The sequence below is a fragment of the Salmo salar genome, chromosome 04 (genome assembly GCF_965601325.2).
Source record: "Salmo salar chromosome 04, fSalSal1, whole genome shotgun sequence".
Lineage (NCBI taxonomy): Eukaryota > Metazoa > Chordata > Actinopteri > Salmoniformes > Salmonidae > Salmo > Salmo salar.
The window spans coordinates 43,970,078-43,991,904 of record NC_138294.1 but is presented as its reverse complement, the minus strand read 5'-3'; the positions used below and the strand labels follow the sequence as shown (position 1 = coordinate 43,991,904).

The following is a 21,827-nucleotide window of genomic DNA, read 5'->3' as shown; positions in this document are numbered from 1 at the left end:
GTCATCTGACTGGGGAAAATGAACACCACAGTGAATCAATGCTTAACCCCCCGCTCCCCCGCACGTCAGTCTCGTTTCCCATGAGGCTGAGCACATCGCTGGCACGTATCCTCTCTCCTGTTGTCATTCCAAGGGTGCTCCATTCACCCCCACAATGGGACCGGATCCATGTGGAGAGTCACCAGAACACTTGGAGCCTCCTTTCAATTAACATGATTCGGGTAGCAGAATGACGGTGTGGTTAGTTGCAACTCAAGGTACACTACACCCCAGACAGGTTTGCGTATTGATTATGCATGAGAATGGGGGAACTGCAGCAGTATAACTCTGCAGGATTGGTGATGACGGGTGGGGAGGGTAAGCCATGTCAAATCCCTTGATCCTTGATTAGCCTCGGATGACAAATTGCACCTGCAATTTGGGGAGCAGGGAAGGAAGAGCTGACATCAACAGCAACGAAACAGGCAAATACTTGAGAAGAATGGGTGCATGGAGAGAGGAGGCTGGTGCTGGAGATAAATGAGGGGAGATTGGGAGGAGGGAGGGAGGGAGAGAGGGAGGGTGCAGAAAGGAGAGAGAGAGAGCGAGAGAATGCAAAGAGCCAATGTGAAGAGCAGAGGAGCTGGCAGTGTTGACAACGCAGCGAGACAGAGAGGGGTTGGAGAAGGGCACCCGCCGCCGCCGCCACCGTGACTACACTCCGTTCGACACCATGACAACCGTAGCAAATGCACGGCGAGCCCCCGGCCCTGCCGCCCCACCAATCAGGGGGGAGTGAGTGGCGCGCGGCAAGCTGTGAGGGGAGAGACGCAGCACAGGATAGCAGAACGGAGGTAGAACACCCCAGACCCCCCTACTTACACAGAGAGAAGATACCCAGTCATTTCTCTGCCTCTTACCTGAACACTGGATGCCAGAGAAAACCTCTTGGATAATCAGCTTTGCTCTTGTTCTTTTCCCCCACAGTGGGGAGGAGTGTAAGGATGGAGATGCTGATTCTAACAGGACCACCCAATCACTATTACAACCTAGGAGTTACCAGACTGGTGGGGGAAAAAAACGCAAAGAAAAAGACAATGTTGAAAACCTGCATCAGGTAAGTTTGCCATTATCTTTTCAACGTAAACATTGCATCTCCATAGTCAAACTAAGTATGAGCCAGACTCCAGGGTGGACGGTGGGATTTGTGTGTGCCGTTCTCTCTCTGACACACTGGAGACGATGGCACAGTTGTACATATTTAGTCTGCAGGAGATCAATCAGCTGGGTTTTAACTAAATGCACAATTCATGCGGAAAAGACTGATCTGCAACGGGGGAAAATGGGATGCAATTCTAGTTGAAATGGAGTATGTATCCCTGTGGAAATCATCAGCCCTGTTTTATTGATACATCGCATAATTGCTGAGATATACAGTAAAGGGGCGTCATCTATACTCATTTACCAGTAAGCCTTTCCTACCACAGACAAGAATCCCACACACTGTAAAAACACCACAAGCCAGGCTTTGGCACATTGTGCTTATTTCAACAGGGACACGGTCCCTACCTAGAACTTTAACATGGCTTGTCCTCCACCTTTTAAATGGTCAGAAACACAATTAAACACAGTGCTGGCCTGTGACACAGCGATTCGACCTGCATGTTATGATTTGTTAAAGGCCACCGAGACACCGCAGAGATTTATGGACAGATGGAAGAGGGACAGACCGAAGAGCTGCGTTCCTAATTTGTAATGCACATAATCAAACTAGGAGGTGTGGTAGTGTGCCCTTAGCAAGCCCTAATCTAATATCGCTGCGCAGCACTGAAAAAACCAATCACACATCATATCCTTTTTCTTCCCCTAATCTCCTCTTCCTTCAGTGCAGGATATTCAAAGTTCTCAGAACAGATATAGAATTGTGAATATATGAATTACCGCTGACGAAAGGTGTTTATTTTAGGGTGGCTGGTAGCCTAGCAATCAGAGCGTTGGGCCAGTCACCGAATGGTTGCTGGTTTGAATACCTGAGGAAACAAAGTGACAAATCTGTCGATGTGCCCTTGAGCAAGGCACTTAGCTCTCATTTTCTCCAGGGGTGCTGTACTACTATGGCTGACCAGGTAAAACAACACATTTGATAGTACCTAGCTGATGTCACAATAAAACAGAATTCATCACTATGTGCAAAATATAATATATATCTTCATATGTTTGTTTTTTTTCTCTCCGATTTTTGTCTACCCAATTCCTTCCTGTGTATTGTTAGGACCATGTGGAAATTCAGCTTGAATGATCGCAATGCACGTATGCCACGGTATCTCCTGGATGATTCCACAGGAAATGTAGTCCTGCACGCACGCCCTCACACCCAGCATGGAGAACAGGTCAGAAAGAGGAGCAGGCTAAAATATCCACGTCTGTTACCCGTCAAAAGAGACATAACAGCAACGTGCTTCAGGGTTGTATTACGCAAATTGTACGATCCAATGCTGCAGTCTCACTCCATCCATCTGTGTGCTGTGAAGTCACACCTGTGGTTCCACACCTGAGACCCACTTTGAATCCTACCCTCGAAACAAGACGGGTGTTAAAAACCAATGATTATGCCGCGTACTGTAATTAGTTCCTCATTGTGAATACGGTAGGTGGTGCAGGAGGAATCAAATCTTCAGGCTTTAGTGTTTCTAAGAAACAGTCCTCTGTCACAATTCGCTGTCGGGGTTGGATGCACCACACAGAGTTCTGGGTTTGTGGATGGCAAATGAACCCAACGGTGGGTGACGATTAGAGAAAGGAGTGTTTAGAACAACTCACGTCTGTCTGAGGAGGAGTATTATTATTGTGGTAATAATAATTCGAGCCATTGTTGACAGCACAGAGGATATCATCTGGCTAAATACCAGCTTTGTGTCTCTCACACAGTTGATGGTCTGGGAGACACAACATCCCAGGTGTAGGGAGTGTGGACGAGTCACACGTAGTCAAGTGGGAGATTACAATTTCTCACAGTGCTGCTGGTGGAGTCCATCTCTCTCTCTCTCTCTCTCTCTCATCACGTCTGGGCTGTAGTAAACAAGCACCTTCCCTCCAATTAGCATTTCCTCTAAGTGGATGTGTTTTCTGTGTCTGCTTCAGTATTAAAAGCACAGTCAGTGTTGGTGCACATCTGCCTGCGACACACACACACACACACGCACGCACGCACGCACGCACGCACGCACACACAGACAGAGAACAGATTGCTAGAATTCTGCACTGGCTCCCTATTGTGGAGGTTAACATGTTGTTGCATATGATTTGCTCTCTCAGACTCCGAGTCAAAGTACAAACACGTCTGTCTTTTGTTCAGCTTTCCAACCAATGGCCTTTGAAGCTGCACATTCTGATGTATATGATAGGTCCCTATACCACTAGTGTTTTTTCTCATGTTATTACTGATTTGATCATAGTATGAATGTCATTAGGCTAACACCATGAGGATATTATCATCATGTTGACTGGCTGAATTTAAAATGAATGTCGTTTGGACAGGAGTCGTCAACCTCACTGCCGCTCGGGACACAGACATCGACAACACTTCTCCTTCACTCCCAGATGTGTAGTTCTCACCATGGTGATAGAGCCAGAAGTCTCACTCTCCAACTGTCCAGCTGACCATCGATTGACAAACTTGAACACAATCGAAGGCAGTACCTGGAAAACAGGTTTACATTTTTTTTTTATTTTTATTTTTTACTGTTTTTAACATTCTTTAACTTGATGTTCACGTCTTTGATTGGCTAGGCTCCTGTGACATATCCTGAATTGTATTTCTAGTTCTCAGGTTTGTGTTGCCGTACCAGACCTGTCCACACCCCCATGGACTCTCTTTTCTCACCACACTCTCCTCTTCAGGCTTAGGTCACCATTTAAAATGACAGCTTGTGAAGAAATCCTTATATGCAAATAGAGTTGCAACTGCTTTATTTGAGCAGAAAACGAAACCTCCCTGATTATGTCACACTCTGCTGGATTTCCAATCAGCCTGAGCCTCCCTACAGCTCTACTGTACTGGTGCAGTGGAGGATGCTCCAGCCTTCAGCAGCTCAATGAGTTTGCTCTATGGCAACTGGTTTATGAAGCGCCAGGTATTCAGCCCCCGACGGAACGAGCTGAACCGGTGTATCTCTGCATTATTCATCCTGTGTGTGCATGGCCAGCGGCTCCCTCCCTCCCTCCTCCTCCTCACCTTGCCTCGCAGAGGAAGACCAAGAGGAGACAGAAATAAAGGACTACCGCGGGGGCCAAGTGTTGATCTTAAGTATGGATGTTAGTTTGCATGTTAGGAGAAGGCTCTTATGCAAGCTAATCAATGAGCGCGATGCTTCTTTTATCGCTGGGCATAGCAATGAAGCATCGGCACGAAATATCCATGTCCTCTCCATGGGTTCCCTTCACCCCTAATCCCCCCCCCCCCCCCCTCATAGCAGTGGATGGTCCACAGGTACCGCCTCAGGCCTTGCACATCATCAGACCACGCTGCACATTTTCATCGAAGTTTCATCGATCCTCCATCTTCAAATGACTCCATGTTTAGTTCTTATATCAATAACACTAGTGCACTACCCACATACAGAGCCCGAGCAGTGAGTGTACGGGCAGGCAGGGCCACTCTAGCAGCTCACAAGACTTCAGAAGTACACTGAATCCGTGGTGTTAACCATTACATTACAGAGCACCCACAGGTTTGGACGCCCACAGCTTGTTCCATTACACTCCATCATCTCTTTCATCTCCCCCTGCTTCACACATCCTGCACAGCTAATAGAATATCCTTGTTTTTTTCTTGTTTTTTTTAAACAATCAAGTCATTTTCATATGAAACTGCGGTATATAGGTATATAGAGCTCTTAGTGATTAAATATATAGTTGGCATGTTTGAAGCAGCGCTCCCCTCAGTCTTGTTGTTGGTTGAAACGCACGAGAGAGGACAAAAAAATCCTCCCTGAAAAGCCAATACATTGTAGGCTATTTGTCTTGTGGTGAATAGAATTTGTGGTGGTGCTGATGTGTGCAACAGTCAGCAGAGTAATGAGAAGCTGTGCAAATCGGTGACATGAGGTGAGGTCGTTGACTGGATAAGCACGGGCTATTATCAAAGCTCACGAATAAACGTTCACCAAATGTAAACACCAATGTAGCCAAGATAAACAAGCGATAACCTCTGATGGCGGCATATTTCATACCATCTGACAAAATGACACACTGCTCATCTCAGCTCAGCCATAGACCAATGTAGCATCCATAGTTAGAACTGATGTGGCACTAATTTAATCAAAATAATTCGCAACGCAAACGCCATAGGCTTTCACAACGGATTTACAATTATTCCAATGCGTGGTGCGCAAACACACACATATATAATATGGTTCTAACAAAATGTTCACGTTACAGAATTTCGTCTTTTTTTTTCACCCAACTTTGAACCTAAATCCAATGTCATGGTGACATCTTTTGTTGATTTCACGTTGCATTCGTGTTAGTTGACAACTCAACCAAATGTAAATCAAAAATAGACTTGTGCCCCAAGTCTGAGTAGAGAGCGTTGATTGGTGGTGACATTTTGGATGGGTGGACAGTCCAGTGCTGGTTGTTTGCCTGCCTGACGGCTGGCAGTGAGGGAGATGGTGGTTGCCTTGCCTGTCATGAATAAAGTCACATCTTGTATGCTGTGTGATGCCTCTGTCTGGTCTTGACTTTCATTGTGGTTGACCTTCCATTCTTCGAGCCCTCCAAACAGCTCCTGTGCATGATAGTTCCAACTTGGAGAATCGTTTGAGGTGCAGTATAGTGGTGTCCATTTGTCGGGTTGTTTTTGCTGGCTAGCTGGCTTTGTTCGGTCCAAGGGATGCGAGCCCCAAATTATGAGGATACGCCTTAATCATGTGGACTTAACCCCGGGCGGTAGCCACACAACATGTTTGGTCAATACGCATGCACAAAATATGAAATCGGCTCAGGCTACTTCAAGATAGGCAAAGCAGCGACGCCTATACTGACCGGAGTTAGGAAAGGCTGCATGCGTCAAGGATTTTAATGCATTCGAATGGATGGAAAGAAAGGAATGAATACCCTTTTATTTCATTTTTTTGGGGGGTTACAGGTCCAATATCAATTTCAATTCAAATATGCAGTTTATATAACATGTACACATGGGCTGCCACTTCAAAAAGAAAAACAAATACACTGCGTGCATAATTATTAGGCAAATTGTATTCCCCGGGATTCATTTTACTGTTGAACAAACACAATGCTCTCAGTCAATCCAAAATGTTACTGAACCTCAAACCTGAATGTTTAACAAAGGAAAAGTGACTTTTGTCTTTCTCAGGGAAATATATAAGTGTGCACAATTATTAGGCAACTATTAGTGTGCAGAATTATTAGGCAACTAAATTACAAAAATTATTTCTCTCAACTCACTTGTTGATTCTCAATTTTTAGAGTAAGTGTAACAGATAAGTAACACTAAATGACAATTATATAACATTTTTGGCCTTTCAAAAATAGTCAGTGACCAATATAGCCACCCTTATTTTCAATAACTGCCATGAGCCTTCCATCCATGGAGTCTGTCAGTTTCTTGATCTGTTCACGATCAATTTTTGCTGAAGCAGCAACCACAGCCTCCCAAATGCTGTTCAAAAGGGTGTATTGTCTTCCATCACTGTAAATCTCACGTTTGAGAAGGGCCCACAAGTTCTCAATAGGATTTAAGTCAGGTGAGGAAGGGGGCCAGGTCATTATTCAGGCATCTTTGAGGCCCTTGCTGGCTAGCCAAGCAGTGGAGTACTTGGATGCATGTGATGGAGCATTGTCCTGCATAAAGATCATGGCCTTCTAGAATGCTGAGAGACTTCTTCCTGTACCACTGTTTGACGAAAGAATCTTCCAGAAACTGGCAGTAGGTTTGGGAGTTGAGTTTCAGTCCATCTTCAACCCGAAAAGGTCCAACTACCTCATCCTCAATGATAGCAGCCCATACCAGTACCCCTCCTTCACCTTGCTGGCACCTGACTCAAAGTGGTGCCCTGTGTCCATTACTGATCCAGCCACGGGCCCATCCATTTGGTCCATCAAGAGTCACTTTCATTTCATCTGTCAATAAAACCTTTGAAAATCTGTCTTCAGGTATTTCTTTGCCCAATCTTGACGCTTCAACTTGTGAATCTTATTCAGTGGTGTTCTTGTTTCAGTCTTCTTGACCTTGGCCATGTCTCTGAGCACTTGACACCTTGTACTTTTGAACACTCCAGGTAGGTTGCAGTTCTGTAATACGGTGGCACTGGAGGATAATGGGTTTCTGGTAGTTTGACGTTTAATTCTTCTCAAGTCTTTTGCAGTTAATTTGCGCCTTTTCTTCCCCATGCGTTTTTTGGCCGCAGTTGACTATTCGCAACAAAACGTTTGAATATCCGGTGGTCACACCTCAATAGTTTAGCTATTTAAAGAGTGTCGCATCCGTCTGAAAGGCATTTTACATTTTAGGCTTTTCAGTGTCAGTTAAATTTATTTTTTGGCCCATTTTACCTGAGGTGATGAGGCTGCCTAATAATTATGCACACCTTGATATAAGGTGTTATTCACTTTCGCCACACCCTCCCTCATTACACAAATGCATATCACCTGAAAATGATTAAATCCAATAAGCATTCAAGTTTATATGGTTTGGAGTTCGAAAATGTGAATAGAAACAATGATAAGATCAGAATACTCACTTGCCTAATAATTGTGCACGCAGTGTATAAGAAATACATACGGAGAGCTGATCATACTGATCAAAATGATTTTGTAATAGTAAACCTGATATGTAAAGAAAAATAAAGAAAAAGAGGTAGGCCTACACCCCAACTCCACCCTACCCCGCCTAGCAACACAGGTTGGTTGTCAATCCCCACGCCCCCATATCTGCCCACACCACCCTTCCCAACCCCTCACCACTTCTCCCCTATCCCCTTGTTCCTTGATTAGCACCATTCATTCTCGCCGTCGATAATTCGAATGTTACAACTTCTAATAGTAACTGTATCCCCTGGCGAATTGGGAGAGAGTGGGGCCATCAAAGAGCCAACGATTTCATCATAACATTTTTACTTTGTGTTAAATACAGTCTGTGAACAAACTTAAAATGGATAAATTGATGGCTCGGATTACAGGATGCCAAGGTCATATATTCACTTAGATCATTTGAGCATACTTTTTTAATGGCTAGCTCAGGATATGAGCTTTCCAAAGGTTGTGTATGTATTATAGAGCTCAGTCCTTCCGGGAGAGCATTTATTTTTAAATCCCATCGTTGGATCGGTTCGGTGGTTGGGTTTCCCAAGGGACTCCATAGGCCATTACATCTGAAACTAAGTACTAAATATAGAAATATTTGAGATTTTAAACATGAAAAGCGCAAGAATCCTTGAAAAAAATAAAATTGATAACAGAACCTTTTCTATATAATAACATTTTTTTATTTGGCTTTTCGTAACAGCTTTAAAAAATACATCTGATTATCGCTGGGTAAGCACTGCATACCCTGCCAACCCTGACTTACATTTCATGCAAATGGACAGGGAGGTTCAATAACATACCTCACAGTCTGTAGCCTAATGGCACACATTACTTTACCACCCTGGTCACAACACTAACTGCAGAGTTGAACATTTACTGTGGACACAATCATCCTTCAAGATTAATGTGGCATAGTTATGCAAGGACCACTATGCTATAAGATGACACACAATAGATAACGAGGAGTCATTTAGTTTCGTTTTTACGATGACTAACAATTTTCTTTTGCCTTCAACACTATAATTGAAGTAGAAGATAGATTATATAATGCAGACATCATCTAGATTCTTCCCAGGGACGAAAGCATCATGGGCTAACCGCAAGGATGCTCACAGCGATGCTCAAGAGGCTCTAAACCAAAGACAATACCTGTATGGGCAACTTGAAAAGGTCCAAATTGTTTGTGTTTTGTCAGCATATTAACACAGAGTACGGTTTGGTTGCTCCTGGTTGGTCTCGAGTGTACAGTGCCTTCAGAAATTATTCACACCCCTTGACTTTTTGCACATTTTGTTGTGTTACAGCCTGAATCTTAAATGGTTTAAATTTAGATGTGTGTGTCACTGGCCTACACACAATCATCTCCAAGTGGAATTATGTTTTTGAAATATTTACAAATGAATAAAAAATGAAAAGCTGAAATGTCTTGAGACAGTAAGTATTCAACGCCTTTGTTATGTCAAGTTTATTAAATAAGATCAGGAGTAAAAATGTTCTTAAATGTGCACTCGATGTGCAATAATAGTGTTTAACATGATTGTCGAATGATGGCTCAGTTGGTAGAGCATGGTGTTTGCAACGCCAGGGTTGTGGGTTCAATTCCCACGGGGGACCAGTACGGAGAAAAAAATGTATGAAATGTATGCATTCACTACTGTAAGTCGCTCTGGATAAGAGTGTCTGCTAAATGACTAAAATGTAAATGTAATGTCTGTACCCCACACATACAATTACCTGTAAGGTCCCTCAGTCGATCAGTGAATTTCAAACATAGATTCAACCACAAATCCCAGGGAAGTTGCCTTGAAAAGAAGGACACCTATTGGTAGGTGGGTACAAACAAAAAAAGCAGACATTGAATATCCCTTTGAGCATGGTGAAGTTATTAATTACACTTTGGATGGTGTTTCAATACACCCAGTCACTACAAAGATATAGGTGTCCTTCCCAACTCAGCTGCCAGAGAGGAAGGAAACCGCTCAGGGATTTCACGATAATGGCTGTGATAGGAAAAAGATGAGGATGGATCAACAGCATTGTAGTTACTCCACAATACTAACCTAAATGACAGAGTGGAAAGAATGAAGCATGTACAGAATAAAAATATTCCAAAACATGCATTCTGTTTGCAATAAGGCACTAAAGTAAAACTGCAAAAAAGGTGGCATGGTGGTGGCTGCATCATGTTATGTGTATACTTGTCATCAGTAAGGACTAAGAAGTTTTTTAGGATAAAAACAAAAGGAATATAGCTAAGCACAGGCAAAATCATAGAGGAAAACCTGGTTCAGTCTGCTTTCCAACAGACACTGGGAGACAAATTCACCTTTCAGCAGGATAATAACTTAAAACACAAGGCCAAATATACACTTACCAAGATGACATTGAATATTCCTGAGTGGCCTAGTTACAAGACTTGAAAATGGCTGTCTAGCAATAATCAACAACCAACTTAACCGAGCTATAATATTTTTTTGAAGAACAAATTGTACAAAGCTTTTAGAGACTTACCCAGAAAGAGTCACAGCTCAGGGAGTTGAATACTTACAGTATCTAATCAAGATATTTATAAAGAAAAATGTACACGTTAGAATTTTTCTTTCACTTTGACATTACAGAGTACTTTGTGTAGATCGTTCAGATTTTGTTTTGAAGTAAACCTTCACCTTGTAACACAACAAAATGTGGAAAAAGTCAAGGGGTGTGAATACCTTATGAAGGCACTGTATCTGTGTTTGAGTGTGTGCATGAGTGTGTGTGTGTGTGTGTGTGTGCGCGCACGTGTGTATGTGTAGTCTCTTTCCGACTCCTTCCCTCTCTATCACGGTAGCGGTGCGTGGGCAAAATCACTGTGGAAGCCAAGCCCCACCCCCCCAAAAGCCCTGTCTCATTCAAGTAAAAAAATGATGTTGGATACATCATGGACCTGTGAACCCAGAAGTCCCTTCAGAGGCACAACTGTTGTTTATTTGTAACAGCAAGCTCTGGAGTATCTATCTGTCAATGGGGATGGGGATGGGGGGGGGGGGGGGGGGGGATGGCGGGCAATAGACATCATGGACTACTCGGTTCATATTTTATATGGGATGTTAACTGACATTGCAAAGGGGGTGATTGATGTAATTGTTTTGAGAGGCTTAAGTCCTCTCCGTTTGGACAGATTGGGGATATGTGCTAAAGATGGGCAGAAGGTTGTCTTTGGCTTGGTTTACTCGCATTTAATGCCAATTAGTACTCACATTGAAAAACTGTGCGGTCTGTGCACTGCAGCTGCCAGCTTGGTCTGATGAGGAGATAGAGAACAGCATGGGTGTTTCAGGACAGTAAACAGCCATGCTGGAATGGTGATATCAATTCTTATCATTAAAGAACAGTGCTTTAGCATTAGATTTGATAGCTGTGTTTATTACAATCTCCAGTTTGTGTAAATGGAGGTTGATGTTGGTATTCTGCGGCTTGTCTTGCTAGGTGATACCATACATGTCCCTTCTCATTGACAGGTGACACAGGAACGCATTTCCAAGGTGACAATTTGTTCGCGAACAAGATCGAACTCTTGCATGCCTCCTCAAGATGCCTTGCCAAGAATGTCTCTGTCTATTTGGAATGGTCCAGTCCAATATGCAGGGAATGTAATACTGGTGTAACAAGGACAGAGTCAACACCAGCAGGTCAAACACAGTTGTATTGATTAAGTCAATGGTTGGTTCGATTACCACTTGAAGTGATCAGGGGCTTACAAGCTTGGCTTCTGTGTGGACATGTCCACCCTCTCTGGCTGACCAATCCCTTTACTGCGTTTGTCAAATCGAAGTGATTTGAGCAGGTCCCCAGGTATCAGAGGTAGTGACCATCTTGCCAAGGCCATCCCCAGGAGATTAAGCTCCCACCAGCAGCACTTAAACCCAGCCATCCACACACTGCAGAAAATACAGTGGGAGAGTGTTTTATCACCCGTGACTCAGCTTGGAGTGGACCCATATCTCCTGCAGAGCCCCTGAAGCAGGGGGCTCACTCATGCAAGACCAGGCTGAGGGAAAAGCAAGCACAGTCCTCATGTGCTCAAAGCACAGTCCTCATGTGCTCTAACTTCCATCCATGGTGTTTCAGCGCAGTGCCACCACTTCCTCCCCATGGTGCCATGAATATGGATGTGTCTCAGAAACGGCAGGCCCTGCAGGGCTGTGTGGGACCACAGCAATGGCTCTGGCTGGGTGGGTGCTTAATGAGAACCAGGGTGATGAGGGGGGTGGCAGAGGGGCTAAACTAGATCTGCCACCTATGTGCTTCTTCCCCTCTGCTGTCAGTTTCCTGAAGGGAAAAAAACAACCTCTGCTTGCAATGATCAAACAGAGAACCCCGTACAACGTTTATCCTACTAATACAATCAGCTGTGTGGAGTGACATCAAAGGAGGAGGCTGAAGAAATGACAGAATTACTGTGGGTCCAATAGCATGCTTGGAAAAGGAGTGGAACCCTCTATTGTCATGTGAATAAAATAGAAGTCCAAGACAGGAATAAAAACATTGCTCACTGTGCTGTTAATTTGGCAATTCAACACCATTAGGCTATCAACACTAGATTCAGGTGTAATTTGTGGAGAACGAAACTATAACCCATGCTGTTTTTCTTTCGCCCCAGATTCCAATTCCCCAGTAGGTTGTGAGTGACACTGACCGAGTACACATGATGAATCCCATGGCCCAGCTGTACTACAAGAAGGCGAGCTACTCGCCGTACCGCGACCGCATCCCGCTGCAGATCGTGCGGGCGGAAGCGGAGCTGTCAGCGGAGGAGCGGGCGTACCTGACGGCAGTGGAGAAGGGCGACTATGCCGGGGTGAAGCTGGCCCTGCAGGAGGCGGAGATCTACTACAACATCAACGTCAACTGCCTGGACCCGCTGGGGCGCAGTGCGCTGCTCATCGCCATCGAGAACGAGAACCTGGAGGTGATGGAGCTGCTGCTCAACCACGGCGTGCATGTGGGCGACGCACTACTCTACGCCATCCGCAAGGAGGTGGTGGGCGCCGTGGAGCTGCTGCTGTCCCATCGCAGGTCCAGCAGAGAGAAACAGGTATGTAGGACATTAGGTATAGCAAAGGCATATTTCAGCTAGCAGGCCTACAAGGTCTTTATTGTAGCTCAATAAGCATGATTTGACATACCGGCTATGTACATGTTATGTACAGGTTAGACCGGTTATGTACATGTGATGTAAGTTGTACAGGTTATGCTCTTCCCTGGGCCCACTCAGTAATCCCTCTCCTCCCCAACCCCCCTGTTCTCTTCTCCAGGTGCCCAACCTGATGATGGATACCCAGTTCTCAGAGTTTACCCCTGACATCACACCCATCATGCTGGCAGCTCACACCAACAACTATGAGATCATCAAGCTGCTGGTCCAGCGCAAGGTGACCATCCCCCGGCCACACCAGATCCGCTGCGACTGCGTGGCCTGCGTGTCCAGCTCCGAGGTGGACAGCCTGCGTCACTCACGCTCCCGCCTCAACGTCTACAAGACCCTGGCCAGCCCGTCCCTCATCGCCCTGTCCAGCGAAGACCCCATCCTGACTGCCTTCCGCCTGGGCTGGGAGCTGAAGGAGCTAAGCAAGGTGGAGAACGAGTTCCGTCAGGATTACCAGGAGCTGTCCCAGCAGGGTTTATGAAGGGTTTATAACAGGTTTATTGCTCTTCCAGGTGGAGAATGAGTTCCGTCAGGAGTACGAGGAGCTGTCCCAGCAGTGTAAGCTGTTTGCCAAGGACCTGCTGGACCAGGCCAGGAGCTCTAGAGAGCTGGAGACCATCCTCAACCACCGCGATGACCTCAGTGAGGAGCTAGACCCACAGGACTGCCGTGACCTGGCCAAGCTCAAACTAGCTATCAAGTACCACCAGAAAGAGGTGAGCTGAGAGGGCCGAGCAGAAGGGGTCCAGTATAGTGAACACTGGTAGACCCCCCCCCTAGGCAGAGACCCCTAGGCAGGTGGGCCCACGGGTCTCCAAAAATGAATAATAATATTTTACAGCTAATAACCTGTCATTCCCCCCACTCCCCAGATAGCATATGAACACGGAGTAAGCCATGCTTAAAGGTTACTTATAGTTTTATTTGCAAAATGTCTTGCACAACTAACTTAATTTCTTTTTATCACTTTACACATTTATTTTGGGATCCCATCCCTGTAAACGTAATTTGCCTCTCCTCGCCGCCTCTTCTCGATTTCCTTTGAGCTTTTTCAAAAGGAGGCGAGAGAGGATGGAGGAGAGAGGACACAGGATTTGAGCAAACCAATTGAGAAAAGACCCCCCATCTTTCCCTCCATTTTCCAGAGCAGGAAATACACAGCTCTTTTAAACCCCAGGTAGAGGCACACCTGAAACCAATCAAAGCAATAGACAATTAGCAACAGCAGTCGCAGTTCAAACCAAAGATGGTGGATAAATGAAGATAGTTAATTCAGGCCGTTTACGATTGAAAAAAATGGTCAGTTCCAGTCTTCTTAACGGGGGTCTGCCATAGACACCAATGAGATAGCAGCTTGGTCTGGTCTGCTTAGTTAATTGACTTCCATTGAACCAGAAGAAATTAGGGATTAGGATGCCTCGCTTCCTCTTTCGTCTCTTGGTCAAACAAAACCAATAGAAACGTCACAAGTCAAGACTCAAATTAACCCCTTGTCTCCCAGTCCAGAAGTGAGTCACAACTGGTCTTTGTGGTGTTGAGATTTTTCTGACAGGGTTAGAGGTGAACTGAGGGCAGCATTTAGTGTCAATGAAGTGCGAGAGACAGGCAGGTCAAAGGCTTGGGTGATCAGGTGGCTTGTGTTCTCTCTCATTGCCACCTAAAAGGGGTTAATTCACAGTCTACTGTCCTACTGAGAATTCTTCCATTCCATTGCTCCTTTTCACTCATATAAAATACAGTTGGCATGTTTCTTGCTGTCTTTCTTTTTTCTCTCCTTGTTCTCCCTCTGGAGAGGTCTGACGCATGCATGCACACTCTCACAAACACATACTCCATACGCATGCTCATGCACAATAGCACACACACACCTTTCATCTTCGTCTTGATTTGAATACTGGCAATCGGCTGCTCCTTTGTTGTGAGCTGAAAACTCCATATTTTCCTGCACTGTAATTAACTCAGTCTTCTTCAGCTCTTCGGGGCTGTTCAGAGAACCTAACCAACTGAACTGGGGGAAAGGCCAGGTAGAATACTCATGGCTCGATCAGCAAGTACAGACCTTTCATCCTTCATCCTCAGACCACTACAGTCAACAATCAGTTCAGTCAGCCTTCTGACATTTTATGATTGGGTTAAGTTCCCTTGTTCAAAACAGCAATCGTTCCAGAGATAGTAGGTTTGTAGAGATGCATAGAGATTCTGTGCAGAACAGGACAGCACAGTCACGTGGGAGTTGACGGCCTGGTTGTCAGAGAGCGAGCGGGGGACATGGGGTCCGGGGACATTGCGGCGGAGGACAGTAGGTTTAAACTAGTCTAATTCAGCATATGCATTAAATATTCACAAATCAGGAAGGAGGGGGAACTACTGTTTGGGCTTGATATAATCAGCTTTTCTACTGGGACTGATTACCTAATTGCATGCTACAGTAGGTAAAGTAATTAAAAGCCTGTTTTTGGTCCCTCATCCGTATGCATCCACAATCGCACAGGCATTTATGCATAGAACCACCTTTCATTTATTTATTTTCCGGAAAGTAAGAATAGGGCTCATGTAATTTATTCATACCCTTTACCTTCAGAAATGGCAGGGGGGAGCGCTCTTCACAAAGAGTTCCTGTGTTATCTTTTCAGTGGTCCCTCAGGATCCCCTCTTCAGGGATTTCAATGTCTATGTCAACCCTTTTTTTTGTTGGTGGTCTGACGGGAGACTCCTTGGTAATATTCGATTATTTCATCCCAGGTGACTTTCAAGAATACATCTAGATAGAAAGAGGGAACACAGAACAATGGAACAATAGGAGGAGTTAAACAAAACAGAATTTTTATTTTGTCAAAGAAATAGGGATATTTTCATACTTTCGAAGTAAGTGGAGGTTCTTCATTCTTAAATCTGACAGAGGGGTTATAGGTCATAGATGGGTTATGAATGAGTTATATGTGAGTTTATAGATGGTTTATGTAGATGGGTAATATTTTAGTTTATAGATGTGTTATAGATGAGTTAATGTAGATGGGTTATAGATGAGTTTATATATGGGTTATAGATGGTTTATAGATGGTTATAGATGGGTTATATATGCATTTATAGATGGTTATAGATGGGTTATATATGAGTTCATAGATGGTTATAGATGAGTTCATAGATGGTTATAGATGAGTTCATAGATGGTTATAGATAAGTTTATAGATGGTTATAGATGAGTTTATAGATGGTTATAGATGGTTATAGATTAGTTTATAGATGGTTATATATGAGTTAATGTAGATGGGTTATAGATGAGTTTATAGATGAGTTATAGATGAGTTTATAGAGGGTTATAGATGAGTTAATGTAGATGGTTATAGATGAGTTAATGTAGATGGGTTATAGATGAGTTAATGTAGATGGTTATAGAAGAGTTTATAGATGGTTAAAGATGAGTTTATAGATGGTTATACATGAGTTATATATGGTTATATGAGTTAATATAGATGGCTTATAAATTAATTTATAGATGTTTAATATGAGTTCATGTAGATGGGTTATAGATGAGTTTATATATGGTTTATAGATGGTTTATAGATGGGTATAGATGGTTTATATATGCATTTATAGATGGTTATAGATGGGTTCTTTAAGAATTTATAGATGGTTATAGATGGGTTCTATAAGAATTTATAGATGGTTATAGATGGGTTATATATGAGTTTATAGATGGGTTATATATGAGTTTATAGAGGGGTTATAGATGTTTATAGATGGTTATAAATGAGTTTATAGATGTTATAGATGAGTTTATAGATGTTATAAATGGGTTATAGATGAGTTTATAGATGTTATAGATGAGTTTATAGATGTTATAGATGAGTTTATAGATGCTATAGACAAGTTTATAGATGGGTTATAGATTGGGTTATAGATGGGGTTATAGATGGGGTTATAGATGGTTATAGATGGGGTTATAGATGGGTTATAGATGGGTTATAGATGGGGTATAGATGGGGTATAGTTGAGGTATAGATGGGTTATAGATGAGTTTATAGATGGGTTATGGATGAGTTTATAGATGGGTTATATATGGGTTATAGATGAGTTTATAGATGGGTTATAGATGGGCTATATATGCATTTATAGATGGTTATAGAGTTCATAGATGGTTATAGATGAGTTTATAGATGGTTATAGATGAGTTTATAGATGGTTATATATGAGTTCATAGATGGTTATAGATTAGTTTATAGATGGGTTATAGATGAGTTTATAGATGGTTATAGATGAGTTAATGTAGATGGGTTATAGATGAGTTAATGTAGATGGTTATAGATGAGTTTATAGATGGTTAAAGATGAGTTTATAGATAGTTATACATTAGTTATATATGGTTATATGAGTTAATATAGATGGCTTATAAATTAATTTATAGATGTTTAATGTGAGTTAATGTAGATGGGTTAAAGATGAGTTTATATATGGTGTATAGATGGTTTATAGATGGTTATAGATGGGTTCTATAAGAATTTATAGATGGGTTATGGATGAGTTTATAGAGGGGTTATAGATGTTTATAGATGGTTATAAATTAGTTTATAGATGGTTATAGATGAGTTTATAGATGTTATAAATGGGTTATATATGACTTTATAGATGTTATAGATGAGTTAATGTAGATGGGTTATAGATGAGTTAATGTACATGGGTTATAGATGAGATAATGTAGATAGGTTATAGATGAGTTTATAGATGGGTTATAGATGGGTTATAGATGGTTATAGATGGGTTATATATGAGTTTATAGATGTTACAGATGGTTTATAGATGAGTTTATAGATGGTTATAGATGAGTTAATGTAGATGGGTTATAGATGAGTTAATGTAGATGGGTTATAGATGAGTTTATAGATGGGTTATAGATGAGGTATAGATGGGTTATAGTTGAGGGATACATGGGTTATAGATGAGGTATAGATGGGTTATAGATTAGTTTATAGATGGGTTATGGATGAGTTATGGATGGGTTATGGATGGGTTATAGATGGGTTATAGATGGGGTATAGATGAGGTATAGATGAGGTATAGATGGGTTATAGATGAGTTTATAGATGGGCTATATATGAGTTTATAGATGGGTTATAGATATGTTTATAGATTGGTTTTAGGTAAGTTAATGTAGATGGGTTATATGTGTTTATAGATGGGTTATAGATGTTTATAGATGGTTATAAATGAGTTTATAGATGGTTATAGATGAGTTTACAGATGTTATAGATGAGTTTATAGATGTTATAGATGGGTATATATGAGTTTATAGATGGGTTATATATGAGTTTATAGAGGGGTTATAGATGTTTATAGATGGTTATAAATGAGTTTATAGATGGTTATAAATGAGTTTATAGATGTTATAGATGAGTTTATAGATGTTATAAATGGGTTATAGATGAGTTTATAGATGTTATAGATGAGTTTATAGATGCTATAGATGGGTTATAGATTGGGTTATAGATGGGGTTATAGATGGGGTTATAGATGGGGTTATAGATGGGTTATAGATGGGGTATAGTTGAGGTATAGATGGGTTATAGATGAGTTTATAGATGGGTTATGGATGAGTTTATAGATGGGTTATATATGGGTTATAGATGAGTTTATAGATGGGTTATAGATGGGCTATATATGCATTTATAGATGGTTATAGAGTTCATAGATGGTTATAGATGAGTTTATAGATGGTTATAGATGGTTATAGATGAGTTTATAGATGGTTATATATGAGTTCATAGATGGTTATAGATTAGTTTATAGATGGGTTATAGATGAGTTTATAGATGGTTATAGATGAGTTAATGTAGATGGGTTATAGATGAGTTAATGTAGATGGTTATAGATGAGTTTATAGATGGTTAAAGATGAGTTTATAGATAGTTATACATGAGTTATATATGGTTATATGAGTTAATATAGATGGCTTATAAATTAATTTATAGATGTTTAATGTGAGTTAATGTAGATGGGTTATAGATGAGTTTATATATGGTGTATAGATGGTTTATAGATGGGTATAGATGGGTTATAGATGAGTTTATAGATGGGTTATGGATGAGTTATGGATGAGTTATGGATGGGTTATGGATGGGTTATAGATGGGGTATAGATGGGGTATAGATGGGGTATAGATGAGGTATAGATGGGTTATAGATGAGTTTATAGATGGGCTATATATGAGTTTATAGATGGGTTATAGATATGTTTATAGATTGGTTTTAGGTAAGTTAATGTAGATGGGTTATATGTGTTTATAGATGGGTTATAGATGAGTTATAGATAAGTTATAGATGGGTTATATATGAGTTTAGATGGTTACAGATGAGTTAATGTAGATGGGTTATAGATGAGTTTATAGATGGTTATATATGGTTACAGATGAGTTCATGTAGATGGGTTATAGATTAGTTTATAGATGGGTTATAGATTAGTTTATAGATGGGTTATAGATGAGGTATAGATGGGTTATAGATTAGTTTATAGATGGGCTATATATGAGTTTATAGATGGGTTATAGATGGGTTTATAGATGGGTTTTAGATAAGTTAATGTAGATGGGTTATATGAGTTTATAGATGGGTTATAGATGAGTTATAGATAAGTTATATATGAGTTTATAGATGGTTTCAGATGAGTTAATGTAGATGGGTTATAGATGAGTTAATGTAGATAGGTTATAGATTAGTTTATAGGTGGGTTATAGATGAGGTATAGATGGGTTATAGATGAGGTACAGATCGGTTATAGATGAGGTATAGATGGGTAATAGATGAGCTATAGATGAGTTATAGATGAGGTATAGATGGGTAATAGATGAGGTATAGATGGGTAATAGATGAGGTATAGATGGGTAATAGATGAGGTATAGATGGGTAATAGATGAGGTATAGATGGGTAATAGATGAGGTATAGGTGGGTTATAGATGAGGTATAGATGGAGTTATAGATGGGAGGGGTATAGATGGGTTATAGATGAGGTATAGATGGGTTATAGATGAGTTTATAGATGGGGTTATAGATGAGTTAATGTAGATGGGTTATATGAGTTAATAGATGCATTATAGATGAGTTTATAGATGGGCTATATATGAGTTTATAGATGGTTATAAATGAGTTTATAGATGTTATAGATGAGTTTATAGATGTTATAAATGGGTTATATGAGTTTATAGATGGGTTATATATGAGTTTATAGATGGTTATGGATGGTTACAGATGAGTTAATGTAGATGGGTTATAGATGAGTTTATAGGTAGTTATAGATGGTTACAGATGAGTTAATGTAGATGGGTTATAGATGAGTTAATGTAGATGGGTTATAAATGAGTTAATGTAGATGGGTTATATGAGTTTATAGATGGGTAATAGATGAGGTATAGATGGGTTATAGATGAGGTATAGATGGGTTATAGATGAGTTTATAGATGGGTTATAGATGGGTTATGGATGAGTTTATAGATGGGTTATAGATGGGTTATAGATGAGTTTATAGATGGGTTATAGATGGGTTATGGATGAGTTTATAGATGGGTTATAGATGAGGTATAGATGGGTTATAGATGAGGTATAGATGGGTTATAGATGAGTTTATAGATGGGTTATGGATGAGTTTATAGATTAGTTATAGATGGGTTATAGATGAGTTTATAGATGGGGTTATAGATGAGTTAATGTAGATGGGTTCTATGAGTTTATAGATGGGTTATAGATGAGTTTATAGATGGGTTATGGATGAGTTTATAGATGGGCTATATATGAGTTTATAGATGGGTTATAGATGGGTTTATGTAGATGGGTTATATGAGTTTATAGATGGGTTATAGATGAGTTATAGATAAGTTATAGATGGGTTATATATGAGTTTATAGATGGTTATGGATGGTTACAGATGAGTTAATATAGATGGGTTATAGATGAGTTTATAGATGGTTATAGATGGTTACAGATGAGTTAATGTAGATAGATTATAGATTAGTTAATGTAGATGGGTTATAGATGAGTTTATAGATGGGTTATAGATGAGTTTATAGATGGGTTATGGAGGAGTTTATAGATGGGCTATGGAGGAGTTTATAGATGGGCTATATATGAGTTTATAGATGGGTTATAGATGGGTTTATAGATGGGTTTTAGATGAGTTAATGTAGATGGGTTATATGAGTTTATAGATGGGTTATAGATGGGTTATAGATGAGTTATAGATAAGTTATAGATGGGTTATATATGAGTTTATAGATGGTTACAGATGAGTTTATGTAGATGGGTTATAGATGAGGTGTTATAGGGCGATGGTTATGAGATGGGTTAGGGGGGGGGCAGATGAGTTAATGTAGATGGGTTATAGATTAGTTTATAGATGGGTTATAGATTCATCTTGTCCTGATGAATTTGTGATACAGTAAACTATCCGAAACAAACCTGTTTCCAGTACTACTGAATGAGCAAGCCAATGCTGCTTATAACATATCAGATGTCAGAAATACGAACTACAGCAAGTAGTTCTGCACACGGCTGTATTCCATGTGCAACTGGGAGGGCTGTTTGTTTGGGTATTGTTCATTTTTATTCCATGTGCAGCTGGCAGGGATGTTTGTTTGGGTATTGTTCAGTTGTATTCCATGTGCAGCTGGCAGGGCTGTTTGTTTGGGTATTCTGGGGGATATAAGCTGCAGTGCCAACCTCAGGGGTCATCAGTGGGAGAATAGCGCCGGGGTCTAACACTGGGAAGTTAGTTTTCCTGCACGGAAGCTGGCAAGAGCCAGGAACTTTATGATCTGTAGCACACATCAACTTTATATCCGAAGCACTG

At 41.2% G+C, this 21,827-nt stretch overlaps 1 protein-coding gene across 1 annotated transcript in view; it reads left to right on the top strand.

Moving 5' to 3' along the window:
- Positions 1–612: 612 nt before the first annotated feature.
- trpc5b (transient receptor potential cation channel, subfamily C, member 5b) overlaps positions 613–21,827 on the top strand; it is a 32,689-nt gene continuing 11,474 nt past the window's right edge. Inside the window, exons 1-4 of the mRNA XM_082974414.1 lie at positions 613–1,096; positions 12,449–12,883; positions 13,104–13,421; positions 13,507–13,710. Of these exons, the coding sequence (XP_082830540.1) occupies positions 12,494–12,883; positions 13,104–13,421; positions 13,507–13,710 (912 nt within the window). The 5' untranslated portion in view covers positions 613–1,096; positions 12,449–12,493. The remainder of the gene's footprint in view (positions 1,097–12,448; positions 12,884–13,103; positions 13,422–13,506; positions 13,711–21,827) is intronic.